We start from the raw sequence: 15,090 nt of genomic DNA, 5'->3' as shown, positions 1-15,090 counted from the left end.
GTCATGGGAAGGTCCCTGGCCATCCTGTGACACTGTGCCTATCCCCACTGCAGGGCGACGGTGGCTTGAGGGGTGACCGAGGGGAGCCCGGTGAGAAGGGCAGGGATGGCGCCCCGGTGAGTCCTGCACTGTTCCCCTGCCTGGCACTGACCCGGACCCTGCCTGGCACTGACCCCATCCCTGTCTCCATCCTTTGCTCCAGGGTCTCCCGGGTGAGAGAGGGCTGGCAGGCCCTGAGGGGAAGCCGGTGAGTGGGGACATGGTGGGGCCATGCAGGCTGGGACTGGGGGAGCTCCTGTGGTCTCATACCAGCACCAACAGGAGCGTTTATGCCTCATTCACCTCCTTCCCACACATCCCATGCAGGACCTGCAGAGCTTTAGGGGGCTCCTTGTTATTCCTACCCCTCCTAAGTGGCCTGGCTGGGTACCACACACTGGGAACGGGGAGCAGCAGGGCTGTGTGGAGGGGGTGGGTTTCCACTTGTCCACTGACCCCGATGTGGTTCTTTGCAGGGCTTGCCAGGCTTTCCTGGCGTGCTGGGACGCCCGGTAGGTGTCTGTGTGTCCCCCATGTCCTTGTGCCCCACCACCTCAGCACACAGCTGGGGGCTGTGAATGTTTGGTGAAACCATGGGGGTCTCTCTGCTGCTGGGCTGGGTCCTTGGCCCCCTGTATCTTAGCAGGAACTGTCCAGCCTTGTTTTACTTGGTGCTTACAAGAACTGCTGGCACTGTCTGGGTCTGCTCTCCCTCGGGACACTCCCTGCTCCCACTGGGGAAAACCCATTTCTGCAGTGATCCCATTTCTTCCTCCCTTCAGGGCAATCAGGGAGACCCAGGACCCCCAGGACCTCCGGTAAGGAGCCACCTTGCACCACGTGCAGGGGACTGTCATGCAAGGGCAATGTCAGCCAGGGTGGGCATTCCCCTGGGAGTGGAGGTGGGGTGGCAGTGCTGGGACTGAGTGGCCCTGCTGCTCCCTCCCTGTCCTGTGTCACCAGCAAGCACCACCCCAATAACGTGCCCTTGTCCCCTGCAGGGCAGCGCTGGCCCACCAGGGACCCAGGGCCCAGCTGGTGCCAAGGTAAGTCAGCAGCACTGGCATCTGCATCAGCATTGCCATGTCCAGCCTGGCAGAGGGAAAATGGTGCCTTGCCAGATTTGGGGACCGGAGGGGGGACCACGTTTCATTTCATTTTTCACATTTCACATTTCATTGGGCTGGAGGGAGGGACATTTGGTCTGGACCCTCTCCTGGATCCAGGTATGAAGATATGCCTGTGACCAAAGTAGCTGGTTGGTTGGGGTGGTCAGGCTGATGCAGCGTGTTCTTCACAGGGTGATCCAGGGGAACCTGGCTCTGGCATCCGTGTGAGTACTCGTACCCTCCCTGCCAGTACCACCAGGCTGTCCAAAACCATCCAGCCTCCCCAGAACCAGCCAGTCCCACCCAACACACCTTCCCACAGGGCAGCCAAGGTCCTGGCTGAGCCATCCCCTCTCTGATATGGCTGTTTCCATTGCAGGGCTTGCCTGGCCCCCAGGGCAACATGGGTCTGCCAGGACCCCTTGGCCCCCCTGGCCCAGTGGTAGGTATCTGCAACACTCCAAACCCACCCCTTGGCTGTTCCTGGTGCCTGGAATGCTGCCTGATTTCTGCTCATGTCTCCATTGCAGGGCCCACCGGGTGTCCCTGGGCTGCCCGGACAAGTGGTGAGTGTGTTGCCCCCCACATCTGGCTGCCATCAGTGTGGGTGCTCGGGGCTGCCTGGGGGGCTGTAGGACCCTCACACCCCACCCCACTCTTACTGCCTGCAGGGGGAGAGCGGGAAGCCAGGTGTGCCAGGCAGGGATGGTGTGCCTGGGAAGGACGGCGAGGCAGGAGTGCCTGGGAAGATGGTATGATGCTCACCCTGCCCCATCCCAGGGACCCCCACTCAGCTCAGCCTGGTTGTCTGCAGCTAAGGCTGAGGGCTGTGCTGCTTGTGGCAGGGCTTACCAGGACCCTCGGGGCCTGCTGGTCCCAAGGGAGAGCCAGGGGATGCTGGAGCCCCAGGGCAGGTGAGTGCAGAGCTGCCCTGTCCAGTGTTCCTGGCCAGGATGAGGGGGAGCATCCCCGTGCAGCTCTGCTCACCTGCCCACTCTGTCCCCTGCCCAGGCCATCGCTGGCCCCCCTGGAGCCAAGGGAGAGAAGGTAAGGAGCCGAGGTGTGAGGGCTGGGGTGGGCAAAGTTCTGCTGGGCACTGGCATCTCAGTGGGCACATCTGAGCACCCGTGTGTGCCCTGCAGGGTGAGCCGGCGCTGCTGGAGGGCGTGCTGCTGGGAGAGCCCGTGAGTCATCCCACAAACTTGGCACTCCCATTACCCTCATGTCCCCTCGTTCACCTTTCCCTGCATTAACCTCATCCCCTCCCACCACCCTTGCTGAGGGACAAGCCAGCCCTAATGGCTGCCCTCTCCCCTAACTCTGCTGTCCCTGACAGGGCTCCAAGGGTGACCGAGGCTTGCCTGGCCCCAAGGGTGAGAAGGTGAGTGCAGCCCTGGGAGTCGGTGGGGCAGGTTGTGTGGTTCCTGGCTGCTTGGTCACAGTGTGGGGATCCAGCTTCAGCTGTTCCCCCAGTTCATAATCCCACACATCTCCTTTTTCCTTGTTTTTCCCTGCCAGGGGGAACCAGGAAGGTTTGGAGAGCCAGGAGATCCTGGAGAAGATGTGAGTAGGAGCATAGAGGGGTGGTGGGTGGATATTGGGGACAGTGGATGCTGGCAGGGGCTGGGATCCGTGTCCCTGCCACCTACTGTTCAGGTCTTCCTGGGGGGTTGGTGTCTTCACAGGGAGCCAAGGGATCCCCTGGAGCCAAAGGGGAGAAGGTACGTGTCCCCTGTCCCCAGGGGAATCCCCCACCCTGGGGGATGCTCTGGGTGGCATGATGGCCCTGGCACCCCTGTGCCCTCCAGCTGGATGATGTGCCACATGCTCTCTGCCACCTTGCAGGGAGCACTGGGTGTTGGTGCACAGGGACCACCAGGACAGAGTGGGCCTCCAGGTTTGAAGGTAACCCCTGTCCCCATGTCACCCTGGCTCTGATCATGTCCCTAATGCCCCAGTGATGCTCTAGCTTGGCTGGCTGAGGGAAAAACACACTCCTGAGGAGCTGTTTTTGTGGACCTCATCTTTTACTTCCTACTTCAGGGTGACACTGGCTTGCCAGGATTGCCAGGACCCCCAGGCTTAGCAGGCGTTGCTGGGATGCCAGGACAGCCAGGCCTGAGAGGGGACAATGGACAGCCTGGCCCTCCAGGTCCCCCAGGAGAGAGGGTAAAGACTACAACCAGAATGTGGCATCACTGGTCCTGGTGACTCTGGACCGTTGTGCAGTGTCAGTGAGATCCCTGCAAGCCCCACTGCTTCCCAGCCTCAGCCCTTTCCCACTCCCTGTTTTTCCCCTGCCAGGGTTTGATCGGCTTTCCTGGCAGGGATGGCACTGCTGGACCACCAGGACCTGTGGGGCCCCCAGGGCCGGCCGTGAGTATGGTGCCACAGCATTCCTGGGGTGTAGGCTCTGCCCTGGCTTCCCCTTTGTCTCAGACAGGCTGACAGGGACCCAGCTGGCTCTTCCCTGGCCCCTGGGGCAGGGTGCTGGAGTGTCCAGTGGGACTCTCAGCGATGTTTTGCAAGGTGTCTGGCATGGCTTTCCTCCTGTGGCTTGCTCACCCTTCTCCTTTCTTTCAGGGCATTCAAGGGACCCCTGGCCTGAAGGGTGACAAGGTAGGACCTGGTGCAGCCGTATAGCATGAGACATGGGAGGCTGCTTCTCTTGTGGAGTGTCCCTGCAGCCACCTCACCCCTGAGGGTGCTGAGCCCACCCTCGATGGTGGCACATGGGAGCCTCCTGTGCACCAGGCACCCAGAGAGGTGGTGGGGACTGTGGGTGTCTCCTGGCATGGGGGGAACCTGGCAGGGCTGGGAGGAGCTGTGGGCACTGAGGATGGGGATGAGTTCTTGCCTTCCTCTGGCAGGGCTCTCCGGGGGCTGGGCTGCCAGGAGCCAGAGGTGAACGTGGTGACCCGGGACCACGGGTAGGTACTGCCACAGTGCCCCCATGTCCCCACAGCCAGGGACAGGAAGGCTCACAGTGCCAGCCCTGACAGGTCTCTGAGCCAGAGCTGCAGCTGTCCCTGAGGTGGGGTAATGTCCCAAAACTAAACCCCCTTCTCACATCCCTTCCTTCTTGCAGGGTGAAGATGGGCGCCCAGGGCCAGAAGGGGATCGTGGGCCAGCAGTAAGTACCCCCCTTCCTCAGCTGCACCCTGATCCAGGCCCCTTCCTGACCACACCTCTCTTCTCCCCTCAGGGCTTGCCTGGGAACCGCGGGGAGCGTGGGGACAAGGTGAGGGACTCTGTGGGCTGAGCAGCTGGGGGGACAGTGATGCAACTTCAGGTATTGGGGTGCCCAAGGAGGTGCTGCCTGCTCCCTGCTGTGCATCTTTGCAGCTTCTCACCTTCCTCACAGGGAGACCTTGGGGCCCCAGGACCCAAAGGAGACAAGGTGAGTCCTTGGGGCGGGGGGCAATGGGAAGGGAGGCAGCAGCCCTGGCCCCTTTTCTTACCCCCTTCTCTTTCTTTGGGCGTACAGGGCGATACTGTGGTGGTGGAGGGGCCGCCCGGAGCACGGGGCAGCAAGGGGGAGCCGGTAAGAGCTCTCCCTATCATCGCTCTCCCCATCCTTCCTGTCCCTCTGGGAAGAGCTGGAGGAGCTTTTTCCTGCTGAGGGACCCTCCCTTGCATATTGTCCCCTCTCCTTCAGCCACCCTACCGACCCCCGTGTTCCTGCCCCCATGGGAGTCCGTCCTCCCCACCCTGATGTGTGTCTGAGCTTCTCCTCATTCCCTGACCCCTCCCTGTGTTTCCTCCTTTGCAGGGAGAGCGTGGCCTGAAGGGCACAGAAGGGGACAAGGGGGACAAGGGGGAGCAAGGCATGCTCGGAGAGAAGGTACAGGGCTGGGGGGAGCCTGTTCAGGGCTGGGGGGAACCTGTTCAGGGCTGGGAGCTGCTGGGTTGGGGATCATGGAGGGCTGTTGACAGGGCAATGGACAGAGGAAGCAGGGCATGACAGCATCCCTGTGCCCTATGTGCTGGTGCTGGTAGGCACCAGGGACATGGTGCAAGGTGAGCTGCCAGACCTGGCCTCAGAGGTGACCACGGCTGTGCTGTGGCCATGCAGTGGCTGGAGCTCTCCCTCCTGCCTTGTGCTGACCTGGGTTTCTGCTTGCAGGGCACGAGGGGTGAACAAGGAGAGAAGGGCTCCATGGGCTTCCCTGGTGCACGTGGCCCCAGTGGGCAGAAGGTATGAAGCTGGGCAGCCCCTCTGCTGGGGGATGCTGGGGCACCATGCCCCTCAGCTGCCCTGACTGATGCCTTTGCCTTCCCCAGGGAGAGGTTGGAGCGCCAGGAGAGCCTGGTGAGCCGGTGAGGAGCTGTGTCTTTGTGCCTCTGCCACCCCACTGCAGGGCAGGAGCAGACCCTCGTCACGCCGTGTGCTCTCTCACAGGGTCAGCCTGGCCGCGATGGCACCCCTGGGGCCCGGGGAGAGAAGGGGGACATGGGACCCCTGGGCATGCGTGGCCTCAAGGTGGGTTGGCTTCTCTGGCTCCTAGTGCTCTCCTGGCCAGGACTCGTGCTAGCTTGGCATGGTTCTGACTTCACATCCTTGCAGGGTGACCGGGGCATGAAAGGTGCCTGTGGCCTCAATGGGGACAAGGGCGAGAAGGTGAGTGGGTGCCTGTAGGGTGCTGCAGGAGCCTGGATGTTGCCTGGAGGCTGTGGCCCTTTGGATCCCTCCATCAGTCAGCGGGAGTGGGGAGATGGCTGAGGCCAGACCTTGACCCCATGACAGGGTCGTGGGGTCTCCTCCTCTGCCTGTGGCTCTGAGGTGAGCATTGAGGGGTGAAGGACTGACTGCCCTGCCTCTCTCCTGCCTGCTGTAGGGAGAGCCAGGGATCCCAGGGCGCTCGGGACTGCCAGGGAGGAAAGGCGAGCCGGTAAGCACCGCACTGACACCAGGGTGGGATTCCAGGAACGCATGGCTGGTGGCTGATGGACATCTGCTCTGTCCCGCAGGGAGAGCTGGGTCTGTCAGGACCACCAGGCATTCCAGGAAAGGAAGGGCTTATGGGACCCAAGGTAGGTTAGAGCAGTGCTGGAAAAGCATTTCATCCCCTCGCTGCCTGCCCCCCACTGTGTGTTCCCTGCTGCCTGTCCCTTCCTCTTTGCAGGGTGACCGGGGATTTGACGGGCAGCAGGGAGCCAAAGGAGACCAGGGGGAGAAAGGAGACCGGGTGAGCAGGCTGGAAAGGGACAGGCTGCACTGCACCACATTGTACCAGGATACAGCCTTGGTTGGAAGCGTATCAGAGCCTGATCCTCCCAGAAGAGTCATTCAGTGCTGCTCTAAATTATGTCACCAAACAATGAATGACAACAATTCCCTGCTCTTTATAAGAAGGCACCAGTGCTGGTTCTTCAGGGAGAAGAACCCAGCTGTGGGGTCAGAGGATGTCCATGGCATCTGCTCTGACACCCCTGGCCTCACCCTTTGCTCTCCTGCAGGGTGCCCCCGGTGTTATGGGTGTCCCTGGTCCCCGGGGCAGTGACGGTGCTCCTGGCCCCCCTGGGCCCTCAGGGAGCGTTGGCCCACGAGGTCCTGAGGGCATGCAGGGCCAGAAGGTAAGCCCTCACCACAGGTGACTGGTCCCCTCTGGGGCTGTGAGTCTGGGAGGGCCCATCCCCTCAGTGGGTGAGGGGTGGGTGGCATCTGGAGTCATGTCCCAGCTCTGTCCTGCCCTGCCAGTTCACCGGCTTTGGGCTCCTCCCTTGTGTCCCCTAGCCCAGGGGATGGAGTCTGGAGCCCTGCTTGTCCTTGAGCTGAGCTGGACCCACGCCCATCCCCACCTGCATTGGCATCCCTGGGGTGCAGGCATGCATGCAGCACATCCATGGTGCTGGGGAGAGCAGAGAGACTCCAGCCCCCACCACCCAGATCCTGAGCAGGTGTTGTTTGCAGGGGGAGAGAGGCCCCCCTGGACAGTCAGTGCCAGGCGCACGCGGCGTGCCCGGCATCCCCGGTGAGAGAGGAGAGCAGGTAAGAGTGCGGGTGCCTGGCCCTGCCTGGGTGAGCTCCAGTCAAGGCCAGCTTCCCACCTCCTTTCTGCCATCCCCAGGGCAGTCCTGGCACCCACGGGCTCCGTGGGGAGAAGGGGGAGCCAGGCATGACGGTAAGGAGCCAGAAGGGAGCCAGCATAGGCTCGTGGCACTCGGGTCACTGGGGTGGGAAGGGGTGCTGGATGCATCCTACTACCACTGATGTAGGGGCTGCCCTCACCTCTGGGCTCTGCTAGACCCTGAGGAAAGGGTTTTTCCTCCTCTTTAATTGCACCATCTCCCATTAATACCTTTGGCCCTTCATGTGCCCGGCAGGAGGAGGAGATCCGTGCCTTCGTCAGGCAGGAGATGAGCCAGCACTGTGGTGAGCATCCCCCACTGCTGCCCTTGGGGCTGGGGGTCTGGACCTGCTGCCCCTGACCCCCCTCCTGTCTCTCCCACAGCCTGTGGTGGCCACTTCCCACGGCACCAGGATTCACGTGAGCACTCAGGTTGCAGCTCTTCCTTCCTCTCCCCCTGCCCCACACGTGTGGCACCAAAAGGGCCCTGGCATGCAGGTGTGCCACTGGTTTTGGGGAGCTGGCGGTGGCTGGCACCCTCCATGACCCCTTCAGTCGGGCTCAGCATCAGTGCACACGAAGGGATGGTGTGTGGTGTGATGGTGCAACAGGAATCCCCAGGGGCAGCTGGCTCGGGATGGTGTCAGTGGGGTCTGGGTGCTGGCAGGGTCTGCCCAGCTGAAGGGATCACAGCAACTGCACCCCCTCTATTCTTGGGTGTCAGAACTGGGGCAGGGGTCAGCAGTGCTGGAGGGAAGGGTGGGCTGGAGGAATGAGATTGGAGGAATGGAAGCAAGGGGTGGGCTGGGATGAGGTGGGTGCTTTCTCTCCAAGGAGGCTGGGGGGCTCAGGCCAGGAGCAGCTTCCATTCTGCCCAGGGAGCAGGAAGAATCGTCCGCCAGGAGAGAGAGCATGACCAAACAGGTGATGGAGAGTCTGGAGGACCTGTGAGATCTGGTGACATGGGCATATGTGCCTCCCTGTGCCCTCCCCTGTCCCTATCCTGCTGGGCTTCACGTGGGTGCTGTCTCTCTGGGCCTCCCCTGCCTGTCCCTCCTCCAGAAGCCCCCATGGCAGCCCTGGTCCGTGATGCAGAGAGAAGGGGGGTATCTCCAGGTCCACCACCCCTGTCCATATACCCTGTTACGCTGCAACAGGGTTGGGGCAGTTCTGAACTGCTCCACAACTGAGAGGGGTGGTTTTCCCTTGGGAAATAAGGGGAAAGCAGCCCAGACTCCTTTGCCTCTTCATTGATGCCTTCATTGTTCCCTTGACAGGGTCCTTCTCCACTCAGCCATTCCTTGGTGGCAGTGCTCACATAGTGCCTGTGCTCAAGTTGTCACATGCTGAGGAGGATGAGGGTGTGTCATCCCTGTACTTTTAGTCCTTGTCCCCCTTTTTCTGTGCTCCATGTGTGTAGTGAGACTGCTCATGTGTTGTGCTGTCTCCCAGGGCAGGACAGGCAGGTCATGCTCGACAGTGATGACCTCGGGTATGACAGCATGGATGGAGAGGAGGAGGACTATGATGAGGTCCTGGAGATGGACAGCTTGGAGCAGCCCATAGTGGATGGTGAGCTTCCCTGCACTCACCTGGCACTGAGAGCTAAACTACTGGGGGAAACCATGGAGCTGCCCCAGGTTTTGCTGGGGTGGGGTCTTTGCATCCAGCTGGGCAGTGAGTCCCTGTGCCATCTGTCTGGGGGGATTTGGGATTTCCTGCCCTCTCACTGGTACTTGGGAGGGTTGCACCTTCTCTATCACTGTGCTGCCCACACCATGCAGACTTTGTGCTCTATGCCCCTCACCAAAACCATCACCAGCAGTGATGGGTGGTGTGCTGGGCTGGTGGGACCTGCTGCCCTGGCAGCTTTCCTATGCTCTGGTCATGAGCCACAGGACAGATCCCAAAGGCCCCAGGAGATCAGGGAAGTTCCACTGGCAGCAGCCTTTGGAGAGTCCCTCTATGACCCTTTCAAGGGGTGCTGTGGCCATCATGTCCCCGTATCACCTACCTCCCAGCTCTTAGCTGGGAGCTGTCCTGGGAGACAGAGCGGTGTCTCCTGCCCTCAATTCCAACACTTGGGCAAAGCACAGAGACGTCTCCTTCAACCTTCCCCTTCTGGGGTTTCCCCTCCTCTGCCAAGTGGGTCTGGCAGCCTCCACCGCCAGTGTGCTGCCAGCCCCTGCCAGCCCCTGCCAGCCCTCAGCAGCAGCGTTTGCCCCACAGCTGAGCCCTGCAGGCTGCCCCTGGACGAGGGGGACTGCCAGCGCTACACCCTGCGGTGGTACTACAACCAAAGAGTCACCGAGTGCCGGCCCTTCGTCTACAGCGGCTGCCAGGGCAACCTCAACCGCTTCGACAGCAAGGAGGAGTGTGAGCTGCGCTGTGCGCCGCGCCCAGGGGCAGGTAGGCAGAGCTTGGCACACCAGCAGCTCCAGCAGCACCTCCACCTTGTGCTGTGGGCTCAGCAATGCAGAGCTGGGGGTGCAGTGCTGGTGCCCCACCTCAGCTCTGACAGCGCCTTCTTCTCTCCACAGATTCCCCTGGCAGTGCCGGCAGCAAGGAGGGAGGGCAGCCAAAGGTGTAGGTGCAGGCAGTGTCCTGGCAGGCAGGTTTGCCTGAAAGTGGGGCCCAGCTGCCACCCTGGCCAGGGCTGGGCTGCCCATGGAGGCAGTGGCCATGTACCCACCAGCCCCAGCAGGAACCTGGTGCTATTTCTAACCTGTCTTTATGCTGCTCATGGGTTTTTTATTGCCTATCAATTTATTGTCATTAAGGTGAAATTTGTATCAAATGGGAAACTGCCTCCCACCAAGGCTCTGAATCCCCTTTCTCACTGGGCTGTTCTGTTTGATTTTTAAATTATTTGTTGCCAACAGAATGGTTCTTAGCCTTGTTCCCTCTCTCTGGAAGCAGAGCTGGGACTTGGCACTTGGGAGTTGGAGTCCCTCCCCTCCTGTAATACCCTTGTACCCTTTCCTGCCCCCCTTTCTCTGCTCTCTGCTGGGAGAGCTGCCCACATCCTTGTGCCAGGCAGTGCCTCCCTGCACAATATCCCTCACCCCCTCCCTGCAATGAGCTCCATCTGAATAAATTTCACCTTAACCTCAACTAGGGCCCAGTTCCCCTTTTGTGGCTGCGATGGTTTGGCAATGACCTGTGGGGAGGCTGGAGGCTCTTGCCATGTGCTACCCTTCAGCTCACATGCCTGCCAGCAGCACTCTTCTTTAATCTGGGGGATCTCACCTGCACCCCCAGGCCTGTCAGGGAAACCCTGAGGATGGTGCTATGTTAGAAGAGGTACCTGCTCATCCATGCTTACTCTCAAAGGCTTTGTGAAAGTGATGTTGGCTGCCAGGGTTGCAGCCCCTGCTTCCCCCCATGCCCAGGGCTGAGTAGGGACGTGCCCTTCAGTGTCCCAGAGCCCCAGGGGCTGCCAGGTGGGCAGGTACTGCTGTTCTCTGTGTATATCTATATACAAATGTAAATGTGTACCAATGCAGGGGGATGTGTAATAAAGCTGTGCTCACAGGGAGATGTCACACTTCTTGGCACGCTGCTGGAGATGCCTGTGAGGTTTGGGGACAGCTCTTGACTCAGGCATGCCGCCTGCCCGCCCCAGCTGGGCTGCCCTTTCCAGCTGCCCACTGCTGGCAGGGCTGGCTGGGGTTCCTCACCCTTTCCAGGGAGACTAGTGCCCCATCCCTGTGCCCAGCACGTGCCCAGCTGATGCAAGCCAGGCCATGACCCCCTGTGCAGGCCCTGACGTATCGGCACGTGGGTCTGTGGTGCTGCATGATGTTCTCTGTGAATCAGTGCTGCCAGCTAATTTTGGCTACTGGGTGTGAGTTCCGGGCTGTCCCTGGGAGGAGGAACAGAGCTGGCATTATTTCTGTTCCCTGCCATCCTGGGAAGGGTGGCATAGGATGGGTCACCCACTGGTTCAGACCACAGGGGTGGGCAGACCCCCAGTGGTCTGAACCCTGGGCACCCTGGCTACTGGCCCCACAACTCACCCCATGGTGAGGCTGGGTGCCCCCCCAGCCCAAGAGCCTTGGGATGCTCCCACAGTCTCTAAGGGGGGACTTTGGAGCAAAGCACTTGTATATGGGGCTCACCCCACAGGAATGCCCACAGGCTGATACCCACTTTGGGTGGCTGGCAGAGGGGCTGGGCCAGGCTGGACTGGTGTGCAGTGCCTGCAAACCAGTGGTGTCCCAGTTGGAATGCATTAAGGTGAGCTGCAAGCCACTGGTATCCTGCAAACCAGTGGCCAAAGCAGTGCTTGGGTTTGGTACAGCAGGGAGGTGACATGAGTCTAGATATGACTTCCTTGTGGCCCAAGTCTGTAAGGACATGATGCCAAACTGGTACCAGGAGCTGTCCGGGGGCCTTGTGAGCCACAATGCCCAGAGGGCTCCCCATGATCCCTGTCTGGCAGCAAAATGCATGTTCTCTTCCTCCCTTAAGTGTTTACCAAACCTGACAGGAGATGGGAGGCCTAATTAGATGGAGAAAAAAAAAATCTTGAAAGTCAAACACGAAATAACTACAACTGAGCTGTCCCAGGTTCCTGGAATCCCCTCCAAATGCAGCTGGTGGAGCTACAAGGGGGCATACACCCACTCACATCACAGGATGACTTCATCTGCTATTAGGCAAAATGCATTAAAAACATTTCCACACACCGCCCCCCCATGTTCCCCCCGTCACCGTCACCCCCTCTGCGGGTCAGAGGTGGAGCTGGGACAGGATAAGAGCCAGGGCTTGGCAGGGAGAAGAACAGATCCCCAGCTTGTGGTCCCTGCACCCTGGGAGCACTGCCTGAACATCAAGGAGAGGAGGACCTGCTGCAAATGGTGAGGCTGTGCCCTCTGTGGTGCTTTTCAGGGGCTTTTAGCTGGGTAATAGGTTGCACGGGGTTAGATGCTTTTCATTCCTCACTTTGCAGTGAATTAACTGCCTCTGGCTGCCTCCTCTGGTATTTTCCAAAGGGTTTCACCCCAGAGATAGCCTGCTGGATGGCTGATTTTGAGGGGAGGCAGCTGTATAGCAGGATTTGTGCGGCAGTGTCTCTGCACCTGCTCTGACCCCCACCCCACATGGCAGCACCATGACCCCTACTCTGTAGCACAGCATCCTGCAATCCCTGGGGCCCTCTCTGTGACCAAGGTGAGGGATGGGGTGCAGAAATTTGCTGAAGCTTGACACAACTCAGGACAGTCTCCTGCCCTTGTCACCCCACTGTGATCAATACGCTGTGTATTTTTCTTCAGGTGGCTCGTGTCCTTCCTTGGTGGGTGGCTTTTGCTCCAAGGAGCCCAGCGACACAGTGGGGAATGGCAGCTGTCAGGGAAGGTGTGGGAGGAGAAAGCCCCACGGCCCGCCCAGCCCAGCCCTGAAACCCCGGGCACTTCCCTGGCCAAAGGGCAGGAATGGGTTGGGGAGCAGCCACAGTACCATGGCAGCCACCCTCCTGAGCAGGATTGTCTCCTTCCCTGGGTGACAAAGGGCTGAAGGGTGTGAAATTGAGGGCATAGCTAGCATCTGGCCAGGGGCTGTGGGAAAGGACAAGGACACCCAGGTGATTTATTTCCCACATCTCCTTCCACCTCCCCAAAACTCCCCACCCTGTTCCAGAGGGTTAAAATCAGAGAGGAATAATGAAGGGTTCCCAAAAGGAGGGTAAAGCCCCACTAGCTGGTGCAGGGAGTGGAGGGGTTCTGTGGGTGACATCCTGGTGGGGACGTGCTCTGCCTGGGGGGCTGTGGGGCCATGACAGCATGATTGGGGTGATGCTCAGCACCAGCCACGTGCTTCCACAGGCACTGCTGGCCACGCTGCGAGGCAGGATGCTCATCTCCTTCCTGGTGGTCCTCGGGGCACCAACGAGAGCCTGGAAGGGACCGAGCCGTGAGCGGCTGCTGCCAACCCCCCGAGCTGAGGATGGAGAGAAGCTGATGAGGCAGGAAACCACCCTCGATAACAAGATGCTGCCACGTGTCTCCAAAATGAGGAGGGATGATGATGGCTCTGGGGCAGGGTCTCATCTGGACAAAGGCAGCCTGCCACTGCTGGAGGGATCAGAAAGACAAGCACAGCCCTGGCTGATAAGCCCAGCCACGAAGAGACCTGCTCCCAGGAAAAAGGGGAGGAAGGTGTCCCTGTCACTCGATGTTGACACTCACTTACTGAAAATCCTGCTTGACCTGGCCAGAGAGAAGGAACTGGAGGCCAAGGCAGCTGCCAATGCCGAGCTGATGGCTCGCCTGGGGCGCAGGAGATGAACTGTCCTGGCTGGGATATAGGAGGGCTGGAGAGGGCAGTGGGGCTGCCTGGGGCACAGGAGATGAACTGTCCTGGCTGGGATATAGCAGGGCTGGAGGGGGCAGTGGGGCTGCCTGGGGCACAGGAGATGAACTGTCCTGGCTGGGATATAGCAGGGCTGGAGGGGGCAGTGGGGCTGCCTGGGGCACAGGAGATGAACTGTCCTGGCTGGGATATAGCAGGGCTGGAGAGGGCAGTGGGGCTGCCTGGGGCACAGGCGGAGGGAAGCGTGGAGCAGCATCGGTGTGTCTGCACAGGACTGTGGACACGGCATCTCATACCCATGGTCCCAGTGCTGGTGGCACAAGCAGCGGCCATGGGAGGATTTGGTTTAGTAACTATCACCTCAGCACCACTGGAGAAGACACAGCTGGGTTTACCTTGGCCAGTGCTTGAGCACAGCTGGTCCCAGCCCCAGGCACTACAGAGATTTCTATGCTTGGCTTTGCTCCCTGCTCATCCACCCCTGAGATGTCTCCAAAGAGGCTGCATCCAGCCAGGCAGCTTTTCCTGGGTGCTTCGTCTCTCTGGGTGACTGAAGCATACAAAATCCTCTGTGAAGCTTGGCCAAGCCTCAAAGCTGGAGTTTTGAGTGAGCGCGCACAATAAAATGTGGCATCAAACACAACTTGTGCTTTATACCTGTTCTGCACCCCTTTACACTCTCATTTTGTGTTCCCTTTCCCCAGACATGCTGTGAGGGCATGTGCTGGGCTAGGGCCAGCACAGAAGGTCATTAAATTCCCACTGAGGGGTGTCAGACCTTGCACCAACAGCAGAGCCAGCCGTGGCCCAGGGAGTCCACAGCAGCTCTGGGCCAACAGGGAAATTGTGTTGTGTCACTGGAGCAGCTGCCTTCGGCACAGCTGGGAGATAAGAGCAGTGCAGAGCAGAGTGCGGCCGCCCCGTGCAAAGTACAGGTGGTGCAGGCAAGTCAGAGGCCGGGAGACACCTGCAGGGGGGCAACTGGAGCTGGTGGGGGACACAGCCATGCTCTTCGAAGAGTACCTGCAGCAGGGTGAGTGAGCCCTTTCACTGTGGAGCGGGCACTGGCTTTGGGAAAGGGGCAGAAGCAACTGAGGTGAGTGACCCCACATTCCATGGGAGGGACAGGTTTCAGGAAGGGATGTGGCAGCAGAGGGTGACTTGGGGTGAGGTGGCGAGGTGGGTGAAAGGCCCTTTGCCATCCCTAGCTGACCTGAGGCTCAGGTGATGCCCAGGCAGTGCCAGGCCCCTTGAGATACCCCCCTGCACCCAACGGGTGTGCGCTGTGGGGCTGAGCTGCCAGTTTGTGAACCAGGGTAGAGACAGGGTGCCAGTAGCAGTGGGAGACAGGGCTCATAGGAAGATCTGCCAGAGCTGGTGCATCCAAGTGTCAAAAATGTTGACAGGGCAGGCAACCTGCCTGAGACAACCAGGCATCGTGCATAAGAGGGCTCTCCCCTGCCATCCCCAATTGCTCCTGGGACGCTGAGCCTGCCAGGATCTTCTTCTTTCCATGCTCTGCCCCAGCGTCTCATCTGTCCTCCCCGAAACCCAGT

The 15,090-nt window shown here is 60.1% G+C and overlaps 2 protein-coding genes across 2 annotated transcripts in view; both read left to right on the top strand.

Annotated features, from left to right (window-relative positions):
• Positions 1-10,766, top strand: part of COL7A1 (collagen type VII alpha 1 chain) — a 30,927-nt gene extending 20,161 nt beyond the window's left edge. Inside the window, exons 79-120 of the mRNA XM_033071894.2 lie at positions 54-116; positions 203-247; positions 516-551; positions 822-857; positions 1,041-1,085; positions 1,340-1,372; positions 1,528-1,590; positions 1,679-1,714; positions 1,820-1,900; positions 1,994-2,062; positions 2,160-2,195; positions 2,291-2,332; positions 2,485-2,529; positions 2,667-2,711; positions 2,834-2,869; positions 2,994-3,053; positions 3,192-3,317; positions 3,453-3,524; positions 3,732-3,767; positions 4,019-4,078; positions 4,237-4,281; positions 4,354-4,389; positions 4,513-4,548; positions 4,636-4,692; positions 4,921-4,992; positions 5,275-5,346; positions 5,433-5,468; positions 5,551-5,631; positions 5,716-5,769; positions 5,987-6,040; positions 6,120-6,182; positions 6,275-6,337; positions 6,609-6,725; positions 7,063-7,140; positions 7,220-7,273; positions 7,476-7,524; positions 7,604-7,639; positions 8,054-8,143; positions 8,497-8,580; positions 8,672-8,791; positions 9,449-9,628; positions 9,760-10,766. Of these exons, the coding sequence (XP_032927785.1) occupies positions 54-116; positions 203-247; positions 516-551; positions 822-857; positions 1,041-1,085; positions 1,340-1,372; positions 1,528-1,590; positions 1,679-1,714; positions 1,820-1,900; positions 1,994-2,062; positions 2,160-2,195; positions 2,291-2,332; positions 2,485-2,529; positions 2,667-2,711; positions 2,834-2,869; positions 2,994-3,053; positions 3,192-3,317; positions 3,453-3,524; positions 3,732-3,767; positions 4,019-4,078; positions 4,237-4,281; positions 4,354-4,389; positions 4,513-4,548; positions 4,636-4,692; positions 4,921-4,992; positions 5,275-5,346; positions 5,433-5,468; positions 5,551-5,631; positions 5,716-5,769; positions 5,987-6,040; positions 6,120-6,182; positions 6,275-6,337; positions 6,609-6,725; positions 7,063-7,140; positions 7,220-7,273; positions 7,476-7,524; positions 7,604-7,639; positions 8,054-8,143; positions 8,497-8,580; positions 8,672-8,791; positions 9,449-9,628; positions 9,760-9,809 (2,592 nt within the window). The 3' untranslated portion in view covers positions 9,810-10,766. The remainder of the gene's footprint in view (positions 1-53; positions 117-202; positions 248-515; positions 552-821; positions 858-1,040; positions 1,086-1,339; positions 1,373-1,527; positions 1,591-1,678; positions 1,715-1,819; positions 1,901-1,993; positions 2,063-2,159; positions 2,196-2,290; positions 2,333-2,484; positions 2,530-2,666; positions 2,712-2,833; positions 2,870-2,993; positions 3,054-3,191; positions 3,318-3,452; positions 3,525-3,731; positions 3,768-4,018; positions 4,079-4,236; positions 4,282-4,353; positions 4,390-4,512; positions 4,549-4,635; positions 4,693-4,920; positions 4,993-5,274; positions 5,347-5,432; positions 5,469-5,550; positions 5,632-5,715; positions 5,770-5,986; positions 6,041-6,119; positions 6,183-6,274; positions 6,338-6,608; positions 6,726-7,062; positions 7,141-7,219; positions 7,274-7,475; positions 7,525-7,603; positions 7,640-8,053; positions 8,144-8,496; positions 8,581-8,671; positions 8,792-9,448; positions 9,629-9,759) is intronic.
• Positions 10,767-13,005: 2,239 nt separating this feature from the next.
• On the top strand, positions 13,006-13,509 carry LOC117002569 (urocortin-3-like). Its single transcript, XM_033071850.1, has one exon. It carries the CDS (start codon positions 13,006-13,008, stop codon positions 13,507-13,509), a length of 504 nt encoding a protein of 167 aa, XP_032927741.1.
• The last annotated feature ends 1,581 nt before the right edge of the window (positions 13,510-15,090 follow it).

Source organism: Catharus ustulatus, chromosome 13, assembly GCF_009819885.2.
Source record: "Catharus ustulatus isolate bCatUst1 chromosome 13, bCatUst1.pri.v2, whole genome shotgun sequence".
In the NCBI taxonomy this organism is placed as follows: Eukaryota; Metazoa; Chordata; class Aves; order Passeriformes; family Turdidae; genus Catharus; species Catharus ustulatus.
The sequence above is the reverse complement of the archived record's forward strand: the minus strand, read 5'-3'. Positions and strand labels throughout refer to the sequence as shown.